At 36.9% G+C, this 23,031-nt stretch overlaps 1 protein-coding gene across 15 annotated transcripts in view; it reads right to left on the bottom strand.

The window, feature by feature from the left end:
* The window catches only part of FAM227B (family with sequence similarity 227 member B), a 210,456-nt gene that overhangs the window by 166,368 nt on the left and 21,057 nt on the right, over window positions 1-23,031 (bottom strand). For 13 of the 15 annotated variants that reach the window (XM_019832458.3, XM_045059341.1, XM_045059340.1 and 10 more), the window contains exons 6-9: window positions 21,658-21,693; window positions 20,875-20,979; window positions 10,899-10,997; window positions 4,333-4,434 (exon numbers count right to left, since the gene is read on the bottom strand). In XM_019832458.3, the coding sequence (XP_019688017.1) occupies window positions 4,333-4,434; window positions 10,899-10,997; window positions 20,875-20,979; window positions 21,658-21,693 (342 nt within the window). The remainder of the gene's footprint in view (window positions 1-4,332; window positions 4,435-10,898; window positions 10,998-20,874; window positions 20,980-21,657; window positions 21,694-23,031) is intronic. The other 2 variants (XM_019832454.3, XM_023255381.2) reach the window with 2 other exon arrangements.

Raw genomic sequence — 23,031 nt, 5'->3', positions numbered from 1 at the left:
ATAAAAAACGTTGAAAAAAAATTTAAAAAAAAATTAAAAAAAGAATAATTTCATATTTTATATAGCCTATCTCAGCTACCAAAGAAATGATTATTAAGTTTGTGAAATATGTATGTCCCTTTTATCTTTTTTTAAAAAATTTAATTCTTTTAATTAAAAAAAATTATTTATTTTGAGAGAGAGAGTGTGTACCCGGGGGGGAAGGGCAGAAAGAGAGAATTCCAAGCAGGCTACACACTGTCAACACAGAGCATGACACAGGGCTTGAACCCATGAACCATGAGATCATGACCTGAGCTGAAATAAAAAGGCAGACTCTTAACTGACTGAGCCACCCAGGCACCCTATGTCCCTTTTTTCTTATAGCTTGCTTTTGGCCACTCCTCACTTCTTTGTACCTCTAACTGAGGGACATGAGCAAAGAAGAGTTGAAAATAAAGTCAATTTGGCTATTTGTTAGCATTTTAGAAAATTTAATTTGGATAAAGGATGAAGTTAACAAGATAAGGTTTAATTATCATATTTTAAGATAAAGTTTGATGATTATTATTTCACTTAACCTTGGTATTGTTATCCTCTTTTAGAAAGTGACATGTGTAGATCATTATAATAAAATGTATATTTACATATTTTAAATTTTATTTTGTTTTATTTTTTTAATGTTTACTTATTTTTGAGAGAGACAGAGCATGAGTTGGGGAGGGGAAGAGAGAGAGAGGGAGACATAGAATCCAAAGCAGGCTCCAGGCTCTGAGCTGTCCGCACAGAACCCGATGGAGGGCTTGAACCCAAGAAGTGCGAGATTATGACCTGAGCTGGAGCCAGATGCTTAACCAACTGAGACACCCAGATGCCCCCATATACATGTATTTTAAATTTGTCATCTTCTCTCTCCCCCATAAACTTCCATATCAATAACAGAATCCTAACAAGATGTGGTTTTAGAACATAGATGTTAATAGGATGAACAAAATGGTTACTGCTTCTCTGAGCAAGCACGCAATCTTACCACCCAGGTGCCCCTATTTATGTATTTGTTAATTAAAATATGATTTATATATAACACAGTGTAAGTTTAAGGTATACAGCATGTTGATTTGATACGCTTATAAACTGCAATATGATCACCACCATAATATTAGTTAATACCTACATCATGTCACATAATTACCATTTTGTGTGTGTGTGTGTGTGCGTGTGTGTGTGTGTGGCTAGAATAACAAACTTTTTTTAAATAACTGAAATCTGTTTAGGTGAGTTAATACGTTGTAATAACTATATGTTGTTTACACAGTAAAACTATGATCAGATATCAACAAATATATGGTACTGTATTATTCTATTAGACTTAAAACCCCTAAACTACTAAATTTCTCTTAGGAAGTGACTAAACATAAAAGTTACTATAGTTTTATATTTAAAAATTAAAATATTTTAATTTATTATTCTTGTATTCAGCAGTCAAATAGTATTTAAAATCACATTTAGCCCTTAATATTAAATGTAAACTTTTGGAATCTAAGTGTCCCTTGGAGGTCACTGTCTTAATCTCTGGAACATGGGAATGTTAATTTATTCAACAAAAGGGCTTTGCAGATTTCATGAAGCTAAAGATCTTAAGTGGGGAGATCATACTGGATTATCCAGTGTGCCTTAAGTGTAATCACAAGTGTCCTTATAAGAGGGAGGCTCTGGAAATTTTACTATAAAAAAGAAGAAGGCAACGTGATGGCAGAAACAGAAGTTAGAGTGATGCGACCAGAAGCCAAAGATTGCTGGCAGCCAGCAGAAGCTAGAAGAGACAAGGAATGGATTCTCCTCTGGGCCTCTGAAAGAAATTGGCCCTGTTGATACCTCAATTTTAGCCCTATGAGATTCAGTTTGGACTTCTGGACTCTATAAGTCTCAGACAAGGAATTTCTGTTGTTTGAAAAGTCACTAAATTTTTGATAATTTGTTAGAGTAACAATAGGCAACTAACACAGTTACCTAATCCAGGAGTGCTGAAACTTTCTGGTAAATGATGATATTCTTTGAAGAATTCCACGATTTTTGTTTGGTGGTTGGGGGGAATGCTTTAATATATTGGTATATTTAATTTTATCGAGTGAATCATAAACATTTTTTTTACCATCAGAAATAATCACATGTTATATTTTGGTAGAAGAAGTAATACTGACTATTAAAATTAAAAGGTTTAACAAGGTGAACTAAAAGTTTTATGTGAATATCTCATCTTCATGAGATTAAGGATCAAATGTCAAATTGTGTTGGGAAAATTTCTGAAGGTCTATCATTGTATAACCCTGGAAGAAAGAGAAGTAAAAGCCACATTAAATATGTTTAGATTAAGCTAATTTGTACTGAATAGTGGAATATGAAGATGACTTTTTGATTCTTAAATATTAATAAATTTCTCTCTGTTAGGTAAAATAAATCAGATGAGCAAGCAGTAACAAAACCCTAACTTATCTGAGTGAGTTAAAAATAATGGAAATTGGTCAATAAGAGCTGAGGCTTTACTTCTACTTAAACAGCTCTGGAGGAGATAGATGTATAGGGAGGTGGCCTCAAGCATAGAAACAGAAAGGGAGCATTAAAAGAAGATCAAATCCAGGTCAAGGGGTCAAATCACCAAGATGTACATCTTGTTTGTTCTCAAATGAGGCTTTGAATTTTGAATAAAAACTTCTAATTTCTCCTTGGAAAAAGCTACTGAAAATAGGGACCCAGAAAAAAATCAAGTCATGATTTGAGAAAGGTTATAAATATAGGATCTATCAGAAGGCATATCAACCCCAGGGGAGAACATTTGGACCAAAATTGTAGGTCTAGACATTGGAGAATGGGGGATATGCAATGGTGCCACTACTATCTTTGTCCATATTAAATAGGCCAGTTATCCTTTTCTCAAAAGCATGGTGTTAAAGCAGGCTTGATTTCATCAAACCATGTTACGTAGGCTAGGCTCACTCACCACAAAAGATAGACTAAGTGGAAAATTATGGATAGGAGAAAGAGCTGTTTTTGTCATTTCTAGGCAATTTACCAAGAATCCTAACCATTAACTAACGTTTACATGCAAATAAGAACAAAATATTTTAGTATTAGGAGAGAAAAATCCTAGTCCATCTTTCAGAACACCATTGTTCCACAAAACAACAATTTATGAATCACGGTTCTAATCAACCTCTTTCAGCTGTGGAAGTGAGAGACTAAATGTTTTGCCAAGATCATCCAGGTAATTAGTAGCAAATTCTGGACATGAAGCCAAGTCTCCCTATTCCCAGTGTGCTACTGGTTTCCTTTTATGACACTACGTGTATATAACTGTGAGTAAGTAAGATAGGTCAAGATTGAACATAAATATTTGGCAGTTTAAGTTTGTTTATACTTCCATTGTGAATGACATTTTACTGTTTTTAAGTTTGCTTTACCCAGAAAAACAGTTATCAACTCAAAATATGAATGTATTTCTGATTTACAGATGTCAACACGAAAGTATTTGAATGTGGCTTCTGCTTTGAAATGCTAGATGTTTAAATTTAAAAATATCAGGCGTGTCTGGATGGCTCAGTCAGTTAAGAGTCTGACGTCGGCTCCAGGTCATGATCTCACAGTTCGTGAGTTCGAGCCCACCATCAGGCTCTGTGCTGACAGCTTGGAGCCCGGAGCCTGTTTTGGATTCTGTGTCTCCCTCTCTCTCTGCCGGTCCCCAGCTCACGCTCTGTCTCTGTCTTTCTCTCAAAAATAAACATTTAAAAATTAAAAAAAAAATAAATTTAAAAATATCTAATGAAATTCCTACACATTTTCATTTCACATTAAAAGAACACAAAGAACACAAAGCCTTTTAATCAATCCTTTTCAATAGTTATTATAACGACAGAAAAGTAAAACAAAAACTTCATAACTATGTCCATTTTTGTTTACTTTAACGAGTGCTTAGCCCTTACACATAACATAAACTTCTCAAGTCCTCTTAAACAGATCAAAAGATATATTATAAGGGAAAAGAAAAATGATTAATTTTATAGATACACAGAAAAAAATCAAAAATATATATAGGATAAGTCAACAGTTTTCACATTATCATATGCAAACAAAATACCTGTACCACACTAAGGAGATTCTGTAAGACTTTTAGGCGAGGGAATACAATATTCTGAGGGGGAAGCATAACTTTTCATATTTGACCATTACTTACTCTACTTCAGGCAATTTCCTTTCAAAGTAACAAAGTAACTTCTAATAAATGTTTGAATAAAGTAACTTTTTTTATTTCATTTGCTCTAAAAATGCTTAGCATAACCAGTTAATTTCTATGTTTACCTGAAGGAATGTATCCTTTCGACTTGCAGGGATGCTCATGAAAAGCACCACATAACTTTCTGAAATTCTATCAAACAAGGAATCTTGATTTTCTCTGTCAGGCTTAAAAAATAAAAAATGTATGGAATTAAAAGTATTAATACTATAATTAAAAATTGGATTTATATGCATAATATCAATAATTTTATTTATTCTTAAGAGGCAGATCAGTTGCTATAGTGGAATAAGCATGGGTTTGGTATCATGCGAACCTGAATTTGAATACTGGCTCTGTTATTCATTAGCTGCCTTACCCTGGGCTAATTAGTCCTAGTTTCCTCATCTACCAAATGTATCTGACAATACATATCTTAAAGTAGCATAGTAAAATAAAGACAAGGATCATGTTTTGTTTGACTTTGTTTTCCAAGGCCTCAGCACAGTGCCTGGCACACAGAGAGCACACAAACATTTGACAGGTTAATAAAGGTTCCTGCATTAAAGCTGGCATGCAGAGGCAATCAATGAGTTTTAAATTATCTTGTTCTATAACCACTTGAACTCTATTTTTATCAGTAACTCAGCATAAAATTAAAGCAGTTACTAGGATGCGACAGCCACAGCCAGAAGTAGTACAATTGTGACATGATACTAAACTAAAGACACAGTATGTTGTCAGAAGGAAGAAATGTATACACAAAATAATTTCAATATTATAGTGAAGTCCTGATAGGATTAGCTTGGGAAGATGACGGAGCAGGGGGGCCCTGAACTCACCCCATCCACATTTACAACTAGATATCATCAGCATCCAAGTCAATAGACCAGAGAGCAATCCAAAGACTGGCAGAACAAACTCCACAACTAAATTTAGAGAAGAATCTGCATCTAAAAGGTTAGGAAAGTCAGAAAGGTGGAGGGAGGCTGCCTGTAGGAGGGAGGGAGCTGCATGTCTGGAGAGGGCAAAGAAATGGGCCTTTACACCAGGGAGCTCACATAGGGAAGACTAATCTCCACAGCATTTGACTAGAAACTAGAGGGGCTGAATTCAGTGAATTTATAAAACCAGTGGTACTTGGAGCCTGGAGCTTTAAAAGTCATCTGACTCAGCACTGGGTGAGCCAGGAGGGCAAGTGATAGCTGGGTCGCCACCCTTAAAGAGACAGCAGTCTGTGTAGACAGGCAACATAAAAATGGTAGTTTATGCAAGTAGTTTATGGTGCTTACAAGAGACTCATTTTAGACCTAAAAACACCTTCAGATTGAACGTGAAGGGACAGAGAAACATCATGCAAACGGATGTCAAAAGAAAGAGTACCCATAATTAAGTATGGGACAAACAGACTTTAAAACAAAGGCTATAACAAGAGACAAAGAAGGATACTGTATCATAATAAAGGGGACAATCCAACAATATAACAACTGTATATCTTTATGTACTCAACATAGGAGCACCCAAATGCATAAAAGAGTGAGTAACAAACATAAAGGAACTAATCAGTAATACAATAGTAGTAGAGAAAACTTTAACACCCCACTTAAATCAACAGACAGATCTCTAAACAGAAAATAATCAGGAACAAATAGCTTTGAATGACACTCTGGAACAGATGGACTTAACAGATATATTCAGATTGTCCCAGCCTAAAACAGCAGAATTCACATTCTTTTCAAATGCCCATGGAACATTCTCCATGTTAGATCACAAATTAGCCCACAAAACTGGCCGCAACAAATTCAAGACGACTGAAGTCATACTATACATCTTTTCTTTCTTTTTTTTTTTTTAATTTTTTTTCAACGTTTATTTATTTTTGGGACAGAGAGAGACAGAGCATGAACGGGGGAGGGCCAGAGAGAGAGGGAGACACAGAATCGGAAACAGGCTCCAGGCTCTGAGCCATCAGCCCAGAGCCCGACGCGGGGCTCCAACTCAAGGACCGCGAGATCGTGACCTGGCTGAAGTCGGACGCTTAACCGACTGCGCCACCCAGGCGCCCCCATACTATACATCTTTTCTAACCACAACACTATGAAACTAGAAGTCAACCACAAGACAAAAATCTAAAAAGTCCATAGATACATGGGGTTTAAATAATATGCTACTAAACAATGAATGGGTCAACCAGGAAATACGAGAATAAATTAAAAAGTACATCGAAGCAAATGAAAATGAAAATACAGTGGTCCAAAACCTTTGGGATGCAGAAAACGCGGTTCTAAGATAGAAGTTTATAGCAATACAGGCCTATATCAGGTAGCAAGAAAAACCTCAAACAACCAAACCTTACACCTACAGGAACTAGAAATCTGAAACCAGGAGAAGGAAGGAAACAATAAAGATCAGAGCAGAAATAAATGATACAGAAACTAAAAAAACAACAGATCAATGACACCAGGAGCTGATTCTTTGAAAAAAATCAATAATTGATAACCTTCTAGCCAGACTTATCAAAAAGGAAAGAAAAAGGACTAAAATAAGTAAAATCATAAAGGAGAGAGGGGAAATATCAACCAAACACTACAGAAATACAAACAATTATCAGTGAATATTATGAAAAACTATATGCCAACAAATTGGACAACATAAAAGACATGGATAAATTCTCAGAAACATGTAAACTACCAAAACTTAAAAAGGAAGAAATACAAAATTTGAATAGATGGATAACCAGCAAAGACATTGGGTTAAAAAAAACAACAAAAAACAAAAAACAGAACCTCCCAACAAATAAAAGTCCAGGACCAGATGGCTTCACAGGCAAATTCTACCAAACATTTAAAGAAGAGTTAATACCTATTCTCCTCAAACTATTCTAAAAAATAGAAAAGGAAGGAAAACTTCCAAATTCATTCTATGAAGCCAGCATTATCCCAATACTAAAACCAGATAAAGACACCATTAAAAAAGAGAACTATAGGCCAATATCTCTGATGAACACAGATGCAAAAATCCTCAATAAAATACTAGGCTAAATTCAACAATACATTAAAAAATCATTTACTGGCATACCTGGGTTGTTCAGTCAGTTGAGCATCTGACTCTTGATTTTTGGGTCAGGTCATGATCTCATGGTTCATGGGTTTAAGCCCCACATTGGGCTCTGTGCTGATAGCATGGAGCCTGCTTGGGATTCTCTCTCTCTCTGCCCCTCCCCTTGCTTGCATGCACCCTTTCTCAAAATAAATAAACATTTTAAAAAAATCATACTTGCATTCTGGGAATAAATCCCATTGGTCAGAGTGTATAATCTTTTAATATGCTGAACTGAGTTTGCTAGTGTTTTGTTGAGGATTTTTGCATCAATATTCATCAAAGAGAATTTTGGTCTATAGATTATTTTGTTTCTTATAATATCTTCGGCTTTGGTGTCAGCTTTATGTTATTCATTTATAAATTCCATTTGGTCAGAAAACATACTCTGTATGACTTTATTATTTTAAATTTGTTAGGATGTTTTCCTAGCTCAGAAAGTCGTTGGTAAATGTCTACTGTGTACTTCAGAAAAATTTATATTATGTTGTGTCAGGAGAAACATTTAGTAAATGTCAATTAGATTGATCAATCTGGTTGACAGTGTTGCTCAAGTCTTCTATATAATTACTGATCTTTTTGTATATTTTACCAGTTATTGAGAATGAGGTGTTGGAACATCTAAGTATATTTATGACTTTTCCTATTATTAATAATGATGAATCAACCAATTTACCATCATACAATTACTCTCTTTTTCCCTGCTAACATTCTTTGCTTTGAAATTTACTCTACATGATAAATTTTAAAAAGTTGTAATGTTATAGGTTATATGGGTTTCCTTTGTTGTTTTATGGGTGGGAATAATGTGCTTTCCAGATTTCTGAATCTTTGGGGGAGCCCAAGTCCCAAGGGCAATTTTTAAAAATATTAAGTATATTGCAATATCATTACTGAAGTTCTTCTAGTCAAACATCATCAGGGAAACTTTTGTTAATTAGCCTATACATTGGCCCCCAATTTTTGGAATACTGTGTTCTCTCAATTAATATAATAATAATAATAATAATGATGATGATGATAGATATATCCATTAAACACTATATACGTAGCTCCATGTAAACAAGTTTACATGTACTTTCTCATTTAACCCAAGAAACATACAAAGTATGTGATTTTTTTATTTTATGAAAGATTTAGAGAGGTAAATAACTATTCTAAGACACATTATTTACTAAGTGGATAAACTTGTTTTTGAAAGTCAGATCTCTTAATTCTATTGTGTTGAATCCCATATTATATTTATATAGTATTTCAAAGTTTACTAGGTGTCTTCTTATTCATGTCACTTTTAATACAACAACTTTAGGGGAAAAAAGCAGGGTATATGTAATTTTCTACCTGTTTTGTTTTTTAGAGATGAGATCAGTGAAGTTCAGAAAGGTTTTTTGACTAGCCCAAAGTTTCACAATAATTATTTGGGAAAACCAGATTTAAAATTCTACTAGACCAAGTTATCACTAAACATAGGCAATAGAGGAAATATGCTTTTATATTAATCTATAACAATTACTGAAATATGTTTTAAAGCTACCATGCTGAAGCATGCTACATTCTAGAGTATGATTATGTATTTGGTCATATAAACTATTGGTAATTGAACAAGTGGTTTGTGGTTTTACCATATTCTAGGTATAAAATCAGTACTATTTATTCTTCATAAAGTGTACTCAAATATAGATAGAATTTATGTGTTTTGCATACATCTAAAACGATAGTAAAGCTTAAAAGAGGAGCTTACCTAACAAAACAAATATTTAAGGAATAGCTCTATTCCCACTTTATATAGTTCACTAGCTTCAACATAATATGTATATATATTATAATAAACCCTCTTAGAAATAAAGTCATAGATAAAATGCAATGAACAAAACAGATGAAAGAGGAATTGTTCTCATTAAATCATGGAAAGTTTGCTTCAATTTGATCTGGATCCCTAAACTGCCCCTTTCAGTTCCCTAGAACACTAGCAGAAGACTGATCCAACTAACTTACATATTCCTTCTCAAAACAAGTCAAATATAATGACACCAGAAATCTTATTAAGTTATAATGTTTTAAAGTTATTACTAAATTATTACATTTTAATTTCAGAAAGCCACTAGTTTCTAGAGAATCCTTGGTTAAAGATAAAAAAAAATCTAATTCCTTATTATTCCAAAAACAATATAAATGCAGCGGGTCATTAATATTTTGGTGTCAAATCTGTGTTTGTTCAAAGCAATAAAATACTATTATTGCCTGACAAAACAATTACTAGAAACACTCTTAGATTATGTTTCCTTCAAAAACTTGTTATATATAATCTTAACAGATTAAAGCCGGAATGTAATGTTTCTCTGTTTCAAGGAAAAACATAAATTCAGCATCCAGATCTCGAGAAAGAAATTTAAGGTGATGAAATTCTCCTGATTTCACGAATTTCACTAGATAATGCTATATCCAGAGCTCCTAACAATATCAGAAATACAGGACAGATAACCTTAATCTGGAATTACACTAATTATTCTAACATATAGCACTAACTGAATGGTTTGTATGTAAAACTGGTTAACACCCATTTCTTCATGGTACAAAATTCCTGTGACAATCCATAAGTAGCTTTGTGCAAGTAATTTGAGCTGGAGAAAGGTAGAGAGTGGAGTCTATTTGTAAACTTCTTTGATGTAATGGCACATCTTCTTAGTGCTTGGGCTGTGATCCCAGGGTTCCTCATTCTGCTACTCTCCCAGATCCAGAGGACATACAACAGTCATTGGTATTCACCACTTTTCCCAGCCTCCCATATTCTCTAACTGTAAGACTCATGTGCTTCTTATTTCCATTCTCTTACTGTTTCCCAGATATCTTTCCCAGATATCCAGATGTCTTTCTCTTCTTAAACCCAATCAGAGTTTTTTACTTTTCTGAATCAAATAAAGACCCTGTATCCATCAGCGGTATGGACTATTTTCCAGATGAAAATTCCTGCAATGATTTACAGTGGGTTTTCTGTTTACCTGTTTGTCAGCACATTATAGCACTGAGTTAAGCTAAAACTGTATTATTCACTACACTGATTTCACCAATTTTTTTCTGATTAATAAAGATTCAGGATCTTTGAAATCCATATTAAAGTTTTAACTCTTCTGAAAGAACTCTAGATTTTTTTTTAAAGTTTATTTATTGAGAGAGAACACACACACACACACACACACACACACACACACACACACGGGCAAGAAGGGGAGGGACAGAGAGAGAGAGAGAGGAAGAGAGAGAATCCCATGCAGGCTCTTTGCTGCCAGTGTAGAGCCGGATGCAGGCCTCAAACTCAAAAACCATGAGATCATGACCTGAGCCGAAGTCAGATGCTTAACCAACTGAATCATCCAGGTGCTCCAGAAAGAACTCTAGATTTTAAACAGGATTTCTAACATGTGAAGAATACTAAAAACCCAATTTCTGTGAAAGGATCCAAAAAACACTTTTTTGTACCACTGCTATCTCTACTAAAAAATTCCCTGTACTACAAATCAACTTAAAAAAAGAAGTTTAAAAAATAACATCATACCTTAAATTTATGCAGAAACCACCACCAAAATGAATCATGTAAAAGAGCAATAGAAGCTTCTGAGAGAAAATGGGTCTTCCAGATTTTAAAAACTTTTTCCTGTGGAACAAAAGACACATGGAGATCAAATTAAAATACATTATAAAACATGTTGATGTAAATAGGCTGTATATAGAGTATGTATTCAATGGTTATAGACTAGCACTGTTCAATAGAAATTTACTTGAGCCATGTAGATAATATTAAATTTTCTAGTAGCCAATTTAAAAAAGTAAAAAGTGAAATTAATTTTGATGACATATTTTATTTAATAAAATATATTTAAAATATTATCATTTCAACATATAATTGTAAAAATTCTTTTTTTAATGTTTATTTTTGAGAGAGAGAGAGAGTGTGTGTGTGTGAGTGTCTGAGTGTGTGAGGGGCAGAGAAAGAATCAGAAGCAGGTTCCAGGCTCTAAGCTGTCAGCACAGAGCCTAATATAGGGCTCAAACTCATGAACTGTGAGATCATGACCTGAGCGGAAGTTGGACGCTTAAACGACTGAGCCACCCAGGTGCTCCTGTTGTAAAAAATTCTTAATGAAATATTTTACATTCTTTTGTGGGAGCAGGTGTTTGAAATACTGTATATATTTTATATTTATAGCACATCTCAATTTGAACAATTCAAATACTAGGTCAGTATTTAGACTTCATAAAATACAGAGTTGTGATTTTGCTCCAACCATAATTGAGAGCTTTCAATAACTGAATTAGCTATTACTTTTAAAATTCATATACAAGTTAATTAAAAGAAATGAAATAAAAAATTCATCTCAGTCACACTAACCACATTTCATATGCTCAACAATCAGATTTGCATAGTAGCTATTGAAATGACATTGTAGGCTAGACTAAGAACAGCAAAAATTCCACAATACATGCTACAATTTCCTTTTTATACTAAAGACAGATACCAACAATATTGGAATTCTATCCCAACAAGCCCCATTGTAAGTCTAGACCCTATCTAAATAGAGTGTACTCTTCAGGCAATTGATAAAAATTGTCACATAAAATTAAACCTATTTATGTTGACCAGAAATCTTGCTTTAAATAGGCAGATTCAGGGAGAAGCGGCAAGATGGCGGCTTAGGAGGACGCTGGGCTCACCGCGCGTCCTGCTGATCACTTAGATTCCACCTACACCTGCCTAAATAACCCAGAAAACCGCCAGAGGATTAGCAGAACGGAGTCGCCGGAGCCAAACGCAGACGAGAGGCCCACGGAAGAGGGTAGGAAGGGCTGCGAGGCGGTGCGCGCTCCACGGACTGGCGGGAGGGAGCCGGGGCGGAGGGGCGGCTCGCCGGCCAAGCAGAGCCCCCGAGTCTGGCTTGCAAAAGCGGAGGGGCCTGACGGACTGTGTTCCGACAACAAGCGCGACTTAGCGTCTGGGAGGTCATAAGTTAACAGCTCTGCTCGGAAAGCGGGAAGGCTGGAGGACAAAGGGAGGGAGAGCTGCTGAGCCCCCTGACGACAGAGCTCAGCTTGGTGGGGAACAAAGGCGCTCGCCAGCGCCATCTCCCCCGCCCATCCCCCAGCCAAAATCCCAAAGAGAACCAGTTCCTGCCAGGGAACTTGCTCGCTCTGCGCAAACACTCAACTCTGTGCTTCTGCGGAGCCAAACCTCCGGCAGCGGATCTGACTCCCTCCCGCTGCCACAGGGCCCCTCCTGAAGAGGAGGATCACCTAAGGAGAAGCGATCTAAGCCTGCCCCTCCTGCCCCCGTGCACCTTGCCTACCCACCCCAGCTAATACGCCAGATCCCCAGCATCACAAGCCTGGCAGTGTGCAAGTAGCCCAGACGGGCCACACCACCCCACAGTGAATCCCGCCCCTAGGAGAGGGGAAGAGAAGGCACACACCAGTCTGACCGTGGCCCCAGCGGTGGGCTGGGGGCAGACATCAGGTCTGACTGCGGCCCCGCCCACCAACTCCAGTTATACACCACAACACAGGGGAAGTGCCCTGCAGGTCCTCACCACGCCAGGGACTATCCAAAATGACCAAGCGGAAGAATTCCCCTCAGAAGAATCTCCAGGAAATAACAACAGCTAATGAGCTGATCAAAAAGGATTTAAATAATATAACAGAAAGTGAATTTAGAATAATAGTCATAAAATTAATCGCTGGGCTTGAAAACAGTATACAGGACAGCAGAGAATCTCTTGCTACAGAGATCAAGGGACTAAGGAACAGTCACGAGGAGCTGAAAAACGCTTTAAACGAAATGCATAACAAAATGGAAACCACCACAGCTCGGCTTGAAGAGGCAGAGGAGAGAATAGGTGAACTAGAGGATAAAGTTATGGAAAAAGAGGAAGCTGAGAAAAAGAGAGATAAAAAAAATCCAGGAGTATGAGGGGAAAATTAGAGAACTAAGTGATACACTAAAAAGAAATAATATACGCATAATTGGTATCCCAGAGGAGGAAGAGAGAGGGAAAGGTGCTGAAGGGGTACTTGAAGAAATAATAGCTGAGAACTTCCCTGAACTGGGGAAGGAAAAAGGCATTGAAATCCAAGAGGCACAGAGAACTCCCTTCAGACGTAACTTGAATCGATCTTCTGCACGACATATCATAGTGAAACTGGCAAAATACAAGGATAAAGAGAAAATTCTGAAAGCAGCAAGGGGTAAACGTGCCCTCACATATAAAGGGAGACCTATAAGACTCGTGACTGATCTCTCTTTTGAAACTTGGCAGGCCAGAAAGAATTGGCACGAGATTTTCAGGGTGCTAGACAGAAAAAATATGCAGCCGAGAATCCTTTACCCAGCAAGTCTGTCATTTAGAATAGAAGGAGAGATAAAGGTTTTCCCAAACAAACAAAAACTGAAGGAATTTGTCACCACTAAACCAGCCCTACAAGAGATCCTAAGGGGGACCCTGTGAGACAAAGTCCCAGAGACATCACTACAAGCATAAAACATACAGACATCACAATGACTCTCAACCCGTATCTTTCTATAATAACACTGAATGTAAATGGATTAAATGCACCAACCAAAAGACATAGGGTATCAGAATGGATAAAAAAACAAGACCCATCTATTTGCTGTCTACAAGAGACTCATTTTAGACCTGAGGACACCTTTAGATTGAGAGTGAGGGGATGGAGAACTATTTATCATGCGACTGGAAGCCAAAAGAAAGCTGGAGTAGCCATACTTATATCAGACAAACTAGACTTTAAATTAAAGGCTGTAACAAGAGATGAAGAAGGACATTATATAATAGTTACAGGCTCTATCCATCAGGAAGAGCTAACAATTATAAATGTCTATGCGCCGAATACCGGAGCCCCCAAATATATAAAACAATTACTCATAAACATAAGCAACCTTATTGATAAGAATGTGGTAATTGCAGGGGACTTTAACACCCCACTTACAGAAATGGACAGATCATCTAGACACACGGTCAATAAAGAAACAAGGGCCCTGAATGAGACATTGGATCAGATGGACTTGACAGATATATTTAGAACGCTGCATCCCAAAGCAACAGAATATACTTTCTTCTCGAGTGCACATGGAACATTCTCCAAGATAGATCACATACTGGGTCACAAAACAGCCCTTCATAAGTTTACAAGAATTGAAATTATACCATGCATACTTTCAGACCACAATGCTATGAAGCTTGAAATCAACCACAGGAAAAAGTCTGGAAAACCTCCAAAGGCATGGAGGTTAAAGAACACCCTACTAACGAATGAGTGGGTCAACCAGGCAATTAGAGAAGAAATTAAAAAATATATGGAAACAAACGAAAATGAAAATACAACAATCCAAACGCTTTGGGACGCAGCGAAGGCAGTCCTGAGAGGAAAATACATTGCAATCCAGGCCTATCTCAAGAAACAAGAAAAATCCCAAATACAAAATCTAACAGCACACCTAAAGGAACTAGAAGCAGAACAGCAAAGGCAGCCTAAACCCAGCAGAAGAAGAGAAATCATAAAGATCAGAGCAGAAATAAACAATATAGAATCTAAAAAAACTGTAGAGCAGATCAACGAAACCAAGAGTTGGTTTTTTGAAAAAATAAACAAAATTGACAAGCCTCTAGCCAGGCTTCTCAAAAAGAAAAGGGAAATGACCCAAATAGACAAAATCATGAATGAAAATGGAATTATTACAACCAATCCCTCAGAGATACAAACAATTATCAGGGAATACTATGAAAAATTATATGCCTACAAATTGGACAACCTGGAAGCAATGGACAAATTCCTGAACACCCACACTCTTCCAAAACTCAATCAGGAGGAAATAGAAAGCTTGAACAGACCCATAACCAGCGAAGAAATTGAATCGGTTATCAAAAATCTCCCAACAAATAAGAGTCCAGGACCAGATGGCTTCCCAGGGGAGTTCTACCAGACGTTTAAAGCAGAGATAATACCTATCCTTCTCAAGCTATTCCAAGAAATAGAAAGGGAAGGAAAACTTCCAGACTCATTCTATGAAGCCAGTATTACTTTGATTCCTAAACCAGACAGAGACCCAGTAAAAAAAGAGAACTACAGGCCAATATCCCTGATGAATATGGATGCAAAAATTCTCAATAAGATACTAGCAAATCGAATTCAACGGCATATAAAAAGAATTATTCACCATGATCAAGTGGGATTCATTCCTGGGATGCAGGGCTGGTTCAACATTCGCAAATCAATCAACGTGATACATCACATTAACAAAAAAAAAGAGAAGAACCATATGATCCTGTCAATCGATGCAGAAAAGGCCTTTGACAAAATCCAGCACCCTTTCTTAATAAAAACCCTTGAGAAAGTCGGGATAGAAGGAACATACTTAAAGATCATAAAAGCCATTTATGAAAAGCCCACAGCTAACATCATCCTCAACGGGGAAAAACTGAGAGCTTTTTCCCTGAGATCAGGAACACGACAAGGATGCCCACTCTCACCGCTGCTGTTTAACATAGTGCTGGAAGTTCTAGCATCAGCAATCAGACAACAAAAGGAAATCAAAGGCATCAAAATTGGCAAAGACGAAGTCAAGCTTTCGCTTTTTGCAGATGACATGATATTATACATGGAAAATCCGATAGACTCCACCAAAAGTCTACTAGAACTGATACATGAATTCAGCAAAGTTGCAGGATACAAAATCAATGTACAGAAATCAGTTGCATTCTTATACACTAACAATGAAGCAACAGAAAGACAAATAAAGAAACTGATCCCATTCACAATTGCACCAAGAAGCATAAAATACCTAGGAATAAATCTAACCAAAGATGTAAAGGATCTGTATGCTGAAAACTATAGAAAGCTTATGAAGGAAATTGAAGAAGATTTAAAGAAATGGAAAGACGTTCCCTGCTCATGGATTGGAAAAATAAATATTGTCAAAATGTCAATACTACCCAAAGCTATCTACACATTCAATGCAATCCCAATCAAAATTGCACCAGCATTCTTCTCGAAACTAGAACAAGCAATCCTAAAATTCATATGGAACCATAAAAGGCCCAGAATAGCCAAAGGAATTTTGAAGAAGAAGACCAAAGCAGGAGGCATCACAATCCCAGACTTTAGCCTCTACTACAAAGCTGTCATCATCAAGACAGCATGGTATTGGCACAGAAACAGACACATAGACCAATGGAATAGAATAGAAACCCCAGAACTAGACCCACAAACGTATGGCCAACTCATCTTTGACAAAGCAGGACAGAACATCCAATGGAAAAAAGACAGCCTCTTTAACAAATGGTGCTGGGAGAACTGGACAGCAACATGCAGAAGGTTGAAACTAGACCACTTTCTCACACCATTCACAAAAATAAACTCCAAATGGATAAAGGACCTAAATGTGAGACAGGAAACCATCAAAACCTTAGAGGAGAAAGCAGGAAAAGACCTCTCTGACCTCAGCCGTAGCAATCTCTTACTCGACACATCCCCAAAGGCAAGGGAATTAAAAGCAAAAGTGAATTACTGGGACCTTATGAAGATAAAAAGCTTCTGCACAGCAAAGGAAACAACCAACAAAACTAAAAGGCAACCAACGGAATGGGAAAAGATATTCGCAAATGACATATCGGACAAAGGGCTAGTATCCAAAATCTATCAAGAGCTCACCAAACTCCACACCCGAAAAACAAATAACCCAGTGAAGAAATGGGCAGAAAACATGAATAGACACTTCTCTAAAGAAGACATCCGGATGGCCAACAGGCACATGAAAAGATGTTCAGCGTCACTCCTTATCAGGGAAATACAAATCAAAACCACACTCAGGTATCACCTCACGCCAGTCAGAGTGGCCAAAATGAACAAATCAGGAGACTCTAGATGCTGGAGAGGATGTGGAGAAACGGGAACATTCTTGCACTGTTGGTGGGAATGCAAATTGGTGCAGCCGCTCTGGAAAGCAGTGTGGAGGTTCCTCAGAAAATTAAAAATAGACCTACCCTATGACCCAGCAATAGCACTGCTAGGAATTTATCCAAGGGATACAGGAGTACTGATGCATAGGGCCACTTGTACCCCAATGTTCATAGCAGCACTCTCAACAATAGCCAAATTATGGAAAGAGCCTAAATGTCCATCAACTGATGAATGGATAAAGAAATTGTGGTTTATATACACAATGGAATATTACGTGGCAATGAGAAAAAATGAAATATGGCCTTTTGTAGCAACGTGGATGGAACTGGAGAGTGTGATGCTAAGTGAAATAAGCCATACAGAGAAAGACAGATACCATATGGTTTCACTCTTATGTGGACCCTGAGAAATTAACAGGAACCCATGGGAGAGGGGAAGGAAAAAAAAAAAACAGGTTAGAGTGGGAGAGAGCCAAAGCATAAGAGACTCTTAAAAACTGAGAACAAACTGGGGGTTGATGGGGGGTGGGAGGGAGGAGAGGGTGGGTGATGGGTATTGAGGAGGGTATTGGGATGAGCACTGGGTGTTGTATGGAAACTAATTTGTCATTAAATTTCATATAAAAAATAAATAAATAAAATAAAATAAAATTAAAAAAAATAAATAAAAATAAAAAAATAAATAAATAGGCAGATTCGATAGATGATTTTATCTTATTGATTTACTAAAAGTTTTAAAATGCCAGATTCATTACAGTTCAAGACTTACTTTAATGAAATCTATAGGTATGAATTACTGTTCCTCAAGTACAAGTCTACAAAAGGATATCATGCTGACTTTTATGCCAAAAAAGATTCCTTGTCATGATTCTGTGGGGGCACTTCTCTTTCATAGGACACTAATTATAGTATGGAGTCCATTGGTAACAGCTTCAATTTAGTACTTAGTACTTAACAGCTTAGATTTAGTACTTCTTAATTATAAGGAAATATGTAAAGTACATAAAGAAAAAAAGTAGAAAATTGAAATACAGGGAAAAGCTGAATAGTTTTGTTTAAATTATTTGCAAATTTCAAGCAAAGATTCTTTTCAGTGTACAGTAAGTGCATGATTGCTTCTATTCTGTTTTGGCTATGTCTAGTATCACTAACTTCCTTTTTCAGTAAAATTTCAAATTCTTTAAAGTATATCAATATTTAGTCAAAACAATCAAAAATTGGAAATTGCCCCAAAACCCCAAGAACAGCTGAAAAAGTTAAAAGGTTCTCTCTTCTCCTCTCACCACTCTGTGATACTTTTTTTTTTTTTGATTTAAGTAAATGTAAACATATCTTAAAACCTAGATTATCTAACTTGGAACTTTATTTTTTTCCTAACAGTGAGTCTAGGTTAGACAAAATGACTTCCAATTTTCTTTTGAATTTCTATTCATGTATATCATTACGCCTGTGGCTCAGCTTTCTAATCTTATTCAGAATATAGGTCATTTTTCACTCACTTTAATTCAATAAAGTGTTTAGTAAGCATCACCTGTAACCATGGTTCTGTTCTGGGAGGTAGAGGGAATAATGTACACTTTCTCTCATCAAGGAACTAAATTAATGACTGTATGTAAAGGAACATGTTTGGATGGGTTTAGGTGAATTCGTTAATTCCATGGATTCCCATACTTCCATTCCTGTAACAGAAGCCCTATAACCTCCTCTTTGCAAGTTTCAGATCCTTAAGTTCAATCCCTTGGTCTGTTATCATAAGCATTTCTATGAAATAATCTTCTCTGATTATTTTTATTTTCCTACACTTATTCTCTTTACTATAACCTCATAATTTATTTTAATGTTATTGCATTGTATATGCTATAGTAAACCAATTTAAATTCTTTTTTGAAATCAGCTAGGGATATTACCAAATAAAACACTGGGTATCTATGCCAAGATATACCCAGATGCTTGTCATACTCCATCCACCCTCTACCCATATCTACTTCCACTCTTCACTTTACTATTTCTTTCAAAAATGCAAGCATCCTCCAAATTAACCATATTAAAAATTCCTCATAGCTGCACTTTTATGTCTTGTTTATGTGATTATCTTCTGATTTGTGTTAGATGTACTGGATCCATATTTTTTTTAATTTTTTTTAACGTTTATTTATTTTTGAGAGAGAGAGAGACAGAGCATGAATGGGGAGGGTCAGAGAGAGAGGGAGACACAGAATCTGAAACAGGCTCCAGGCTCTGAGCAGTCAGCACAGAGCCCGACGCGGGGCTCGAACTCACGGACCGCGATATCGTGACCTGAGCCGAAGTCCGACGCTCAACCGACTGAGCCACCCAGATGCCCCATGGATCCATATTTAAAATATAGTAGTACCATCTTAGAACATGGAGTTTTAAAGTTAGAAAAAATATTATAGATTATCTAGAACAACATTCATAAACTGATTTGAATCACAATTTTTTTATAACAATAAAATATTTTTCCTGAGGAAAGTGTGGAAAATATAGTCAGAGAAAAGAAATAAATATGCTCTTGATCCAGGCATAACTATAATTAGCACCTATAGTATTTCTCTACAAAAATGGGATCAGATGATTGCATAAAGAGGTCACACTAAGCCTTCACTGTCACCAAAATCCCACAAAATGTAAAAGAGAATTGAAAAACATTTGTATTAGCATGGAAAATAAGAGAGAGTGTCGTTACTGAATCTAGATATAGTTGTTAATAGAGGTGCTCTATAGTTGCCTGAGGGTAAGCAGAAGATCCAAACCAGGTCAATCAGACTCTACTTCTTGTAACACTGCAACCATTAGAAGGGGCTTAATGGCTGATTATGTTCCTTCTGATGGACTATTGTAGGAGAGGAAACAAACAGGGATTTTGGGTTGAGAAACAAAGAGGCACAGGAAAGCTGGAGGTGAAAGATGGGGAAGAGGGCCTACCAGGAGCCAACTTCATCTCAGAGAACTGTCTGAAAGGAATCTGCTTGGGGATAAGGGAGCGTTGTTTAAGCCTTCAGGAAATGGAAACCTTGTTAGGTGACCACCTAATATTTAAGGGGGAAATCAGTATTAGTAACCACACAACTCTCATCCCACCTTTGGCAACCAATGGGCAATGATCTAGTTACCTTCCTATGCTTACAGTTTTTCAACTGGCCACCCTGTGGAGATACTACTCAAAAATTCCCCAGACACTTGGAGGCACAAAAGAGGGGATTGTGGGGAAGGGCTCCATAAGTTATTTTGGGGTCAAAATAAGCAGACTGAAATATCTTGAGCTGATAAAGCAGGAGAGGGAGGGGAAAACACTTGTTACAGTCACATGCCCAGGCAATGCACAGTAGCAACCTCAGACTCCTGAGGCAGTAACACAGAGTCCAATACATTTTTTTTCTAGTGATCAGGATATTAAATATCATTGGTCTTTTCCTGCCAGACTTAATGCCTTCAAAATTCAATCATGCTTATGCTTAATACCTAATTTGTCATGGATTTAAATAAAGGTCTGAATCATTAAATCATATTCTCAAAATGTATCATACAATAACAATGTTTACGTACATCAAACTTCTGGGTTTTTAAAATAAAAAGATAAATTTGTTCAGCATCCAAATGTCTGGGTAGTTGAGTAAGTTCATTTGTTTTGAATCCTGAGAAGCTGCAACCCTAGAAAGAGGGAAGTATCACAGAACACTAATTACTTCACCCTTTTCAGTATAGCAGTCTCACAGGACTACAGAAGACAGATAAATATTTAACTATAATTCTTTAACATAATTATTTCACTTTCTCCTATTAAAATAAGTGAAAAATATTTATCCTACCTTAAAAAAATCTTCATATTTTCTGATTCCATGAAATTAAGAGCCCTGGCATATTCATATGCCAAATACAAAAGCAAAACAAAATCATATTTCAGAACCAACTTTGACATAACCCAAATGATCAAGAATTTTAGCTAAACTACCGATAAAGAAAGGCAGGAGAAAGCTTCTATACATGTACCCACCTCTTCCCTCAGGGCTCCATCTATATTTATAGCTACATCTATGTTATTATAAACATTTTTCATTTCCACATAATACTTTTTAAAAAATGTTTATTTATTTTGAGAGAGAGAGAGACAGAGAGTGGGGGAAGGGCAGAGAAAGACAGGGAGACAGAATCTCAAGCAGATTCCACAGCTGTCAGTTCAAAGCCTGATGAGGGGCTTGAACCCACGAACTGTGAGATTCTGACTTGACCTGAAACCAAGAGTCAGATACTTAACTGACTGAGCCACCCAGGCGCCCCTCTACATAATACTTTTGATACATAATCTCATAGAACAGAAATTTTAAATACCTCTACAGTCTTCTTCGTCTCCATTTCATCTGAAAGCTGGAAAACATTTAAAACAAAATCTTTAAAAATCTTTAAAATTTTTATATTTTGTAAATTTGTTCAGATAACTTGTGTGGGTGTGTGTGTGCATGCGTGTGTGTATATCTGCTACCGAAGCCTAGAATGCTGTTGCTGTGCTAGATGCTTGGAATACAAAGATGGTCCTTGCCCTCAAGCTAGTCATAGTTCAATAAGGGAATCAGATATGTATACAAACAAAACACAGAGGGATAAAGGGCTATAACAGAAATATAAAACTACTTATTGCCGTTTTGGTTCACTGGGAAATAGACTCTGAGGTGAAATTTAGTGTGCAGAGTATCTACTGGGAGTGCCTTTGGGATCAATATCTATGGAAGGCAAAGAGAGAGGCATAATTGGGAAGTTAGAGAAGTCAGCTGTAATATATGCCTAACAACCTCAAAGCACTCTAAAAAGGGCTTTAGTGGGGCGCCTGGGTGGCGCAGTCGGTTAAGCGTCCGACTTCAGCCAGGTCACGATCTCGCGGTCCGTGAGTTCGAGCCCCGCGTCGGGCTCTGGGCTGATGGCTCAGAGCCTGGAGCCTGTTTCCGATTCTGTGTCTCCCTCTCTCTCTGGCCCTCCCCCGTTCATGCTCTGTCTCTCTCTGTCCCAAAAATAAATAAACGTTGAAAAAAAAATTTAAAAAAAGAAAAAGGGCTTTAGAGCTGAAAGGGCCCATCACAGTTATCCTGCACTGGGTTGAAATAGCTAGGCCTTTCCACCTCCAACTTGATCAGTCACTGGATTTAGGCGGTTCCTGGAAGAGTATGTCTTTAGAAGAGGAAGTTCTCTGTAGGTGAAGCAAACCCCGAAAGGGGCTGACAGCTAAAGGGTGTCCCCTAAAGCACTCTTAGCAGCTAGGGCAACAGATCCTTGACAGGCAGTTTAGGTGGTGTATCTCTATGTCGCCCATTCTACTTTACACAGAGAACAAGTAGCCTGTATACATTAGTTTTTGATCATTTCCACATCCCTACTTCCTCCAGGAATAACTAAACTTACAGGCAAATCACACACATAAACACACACATTATACAATATGTATGTCATAAAGGAAATGACAAAGGAAACAAATTTGAAAGAACGAGAGCAGATTACTAACTGAAGGAAGATGACATTATTGACATTTAAAAAAGTATGCAAAGGAGCAAAAAAAGATTATTTAGGGAAAATAAAATCAATTATGATAAAAACAGACAGCTGTGTGCTTGAGAGCTACAGATATAATTAGTCAATGAGGATGGGGTCAGATTTAGAAAGATGTTAATGTTAATCTCAAAGTCCTGGCTTTATTCTGTGGGAAGCAAAGATATA

The sequence above is a fragment of the Felis catus genome, chromosome B3 (assembly GCF_018350175.1).
Source record: "Felis catus isolate Fca126 chromosome B3, F.catus_Fca126_mat1.0, whole genome shotgun sequence".
Taxonomy (NCBI): domain Eukaryota; kingdom Metazoa; phylum Chordata; class Mammalia; order Carnivora; family Felidae; genus Felis; species Felis catus.
This window is presented reverse-complemented; position numbering and strand designations above follow the sequence as displayed.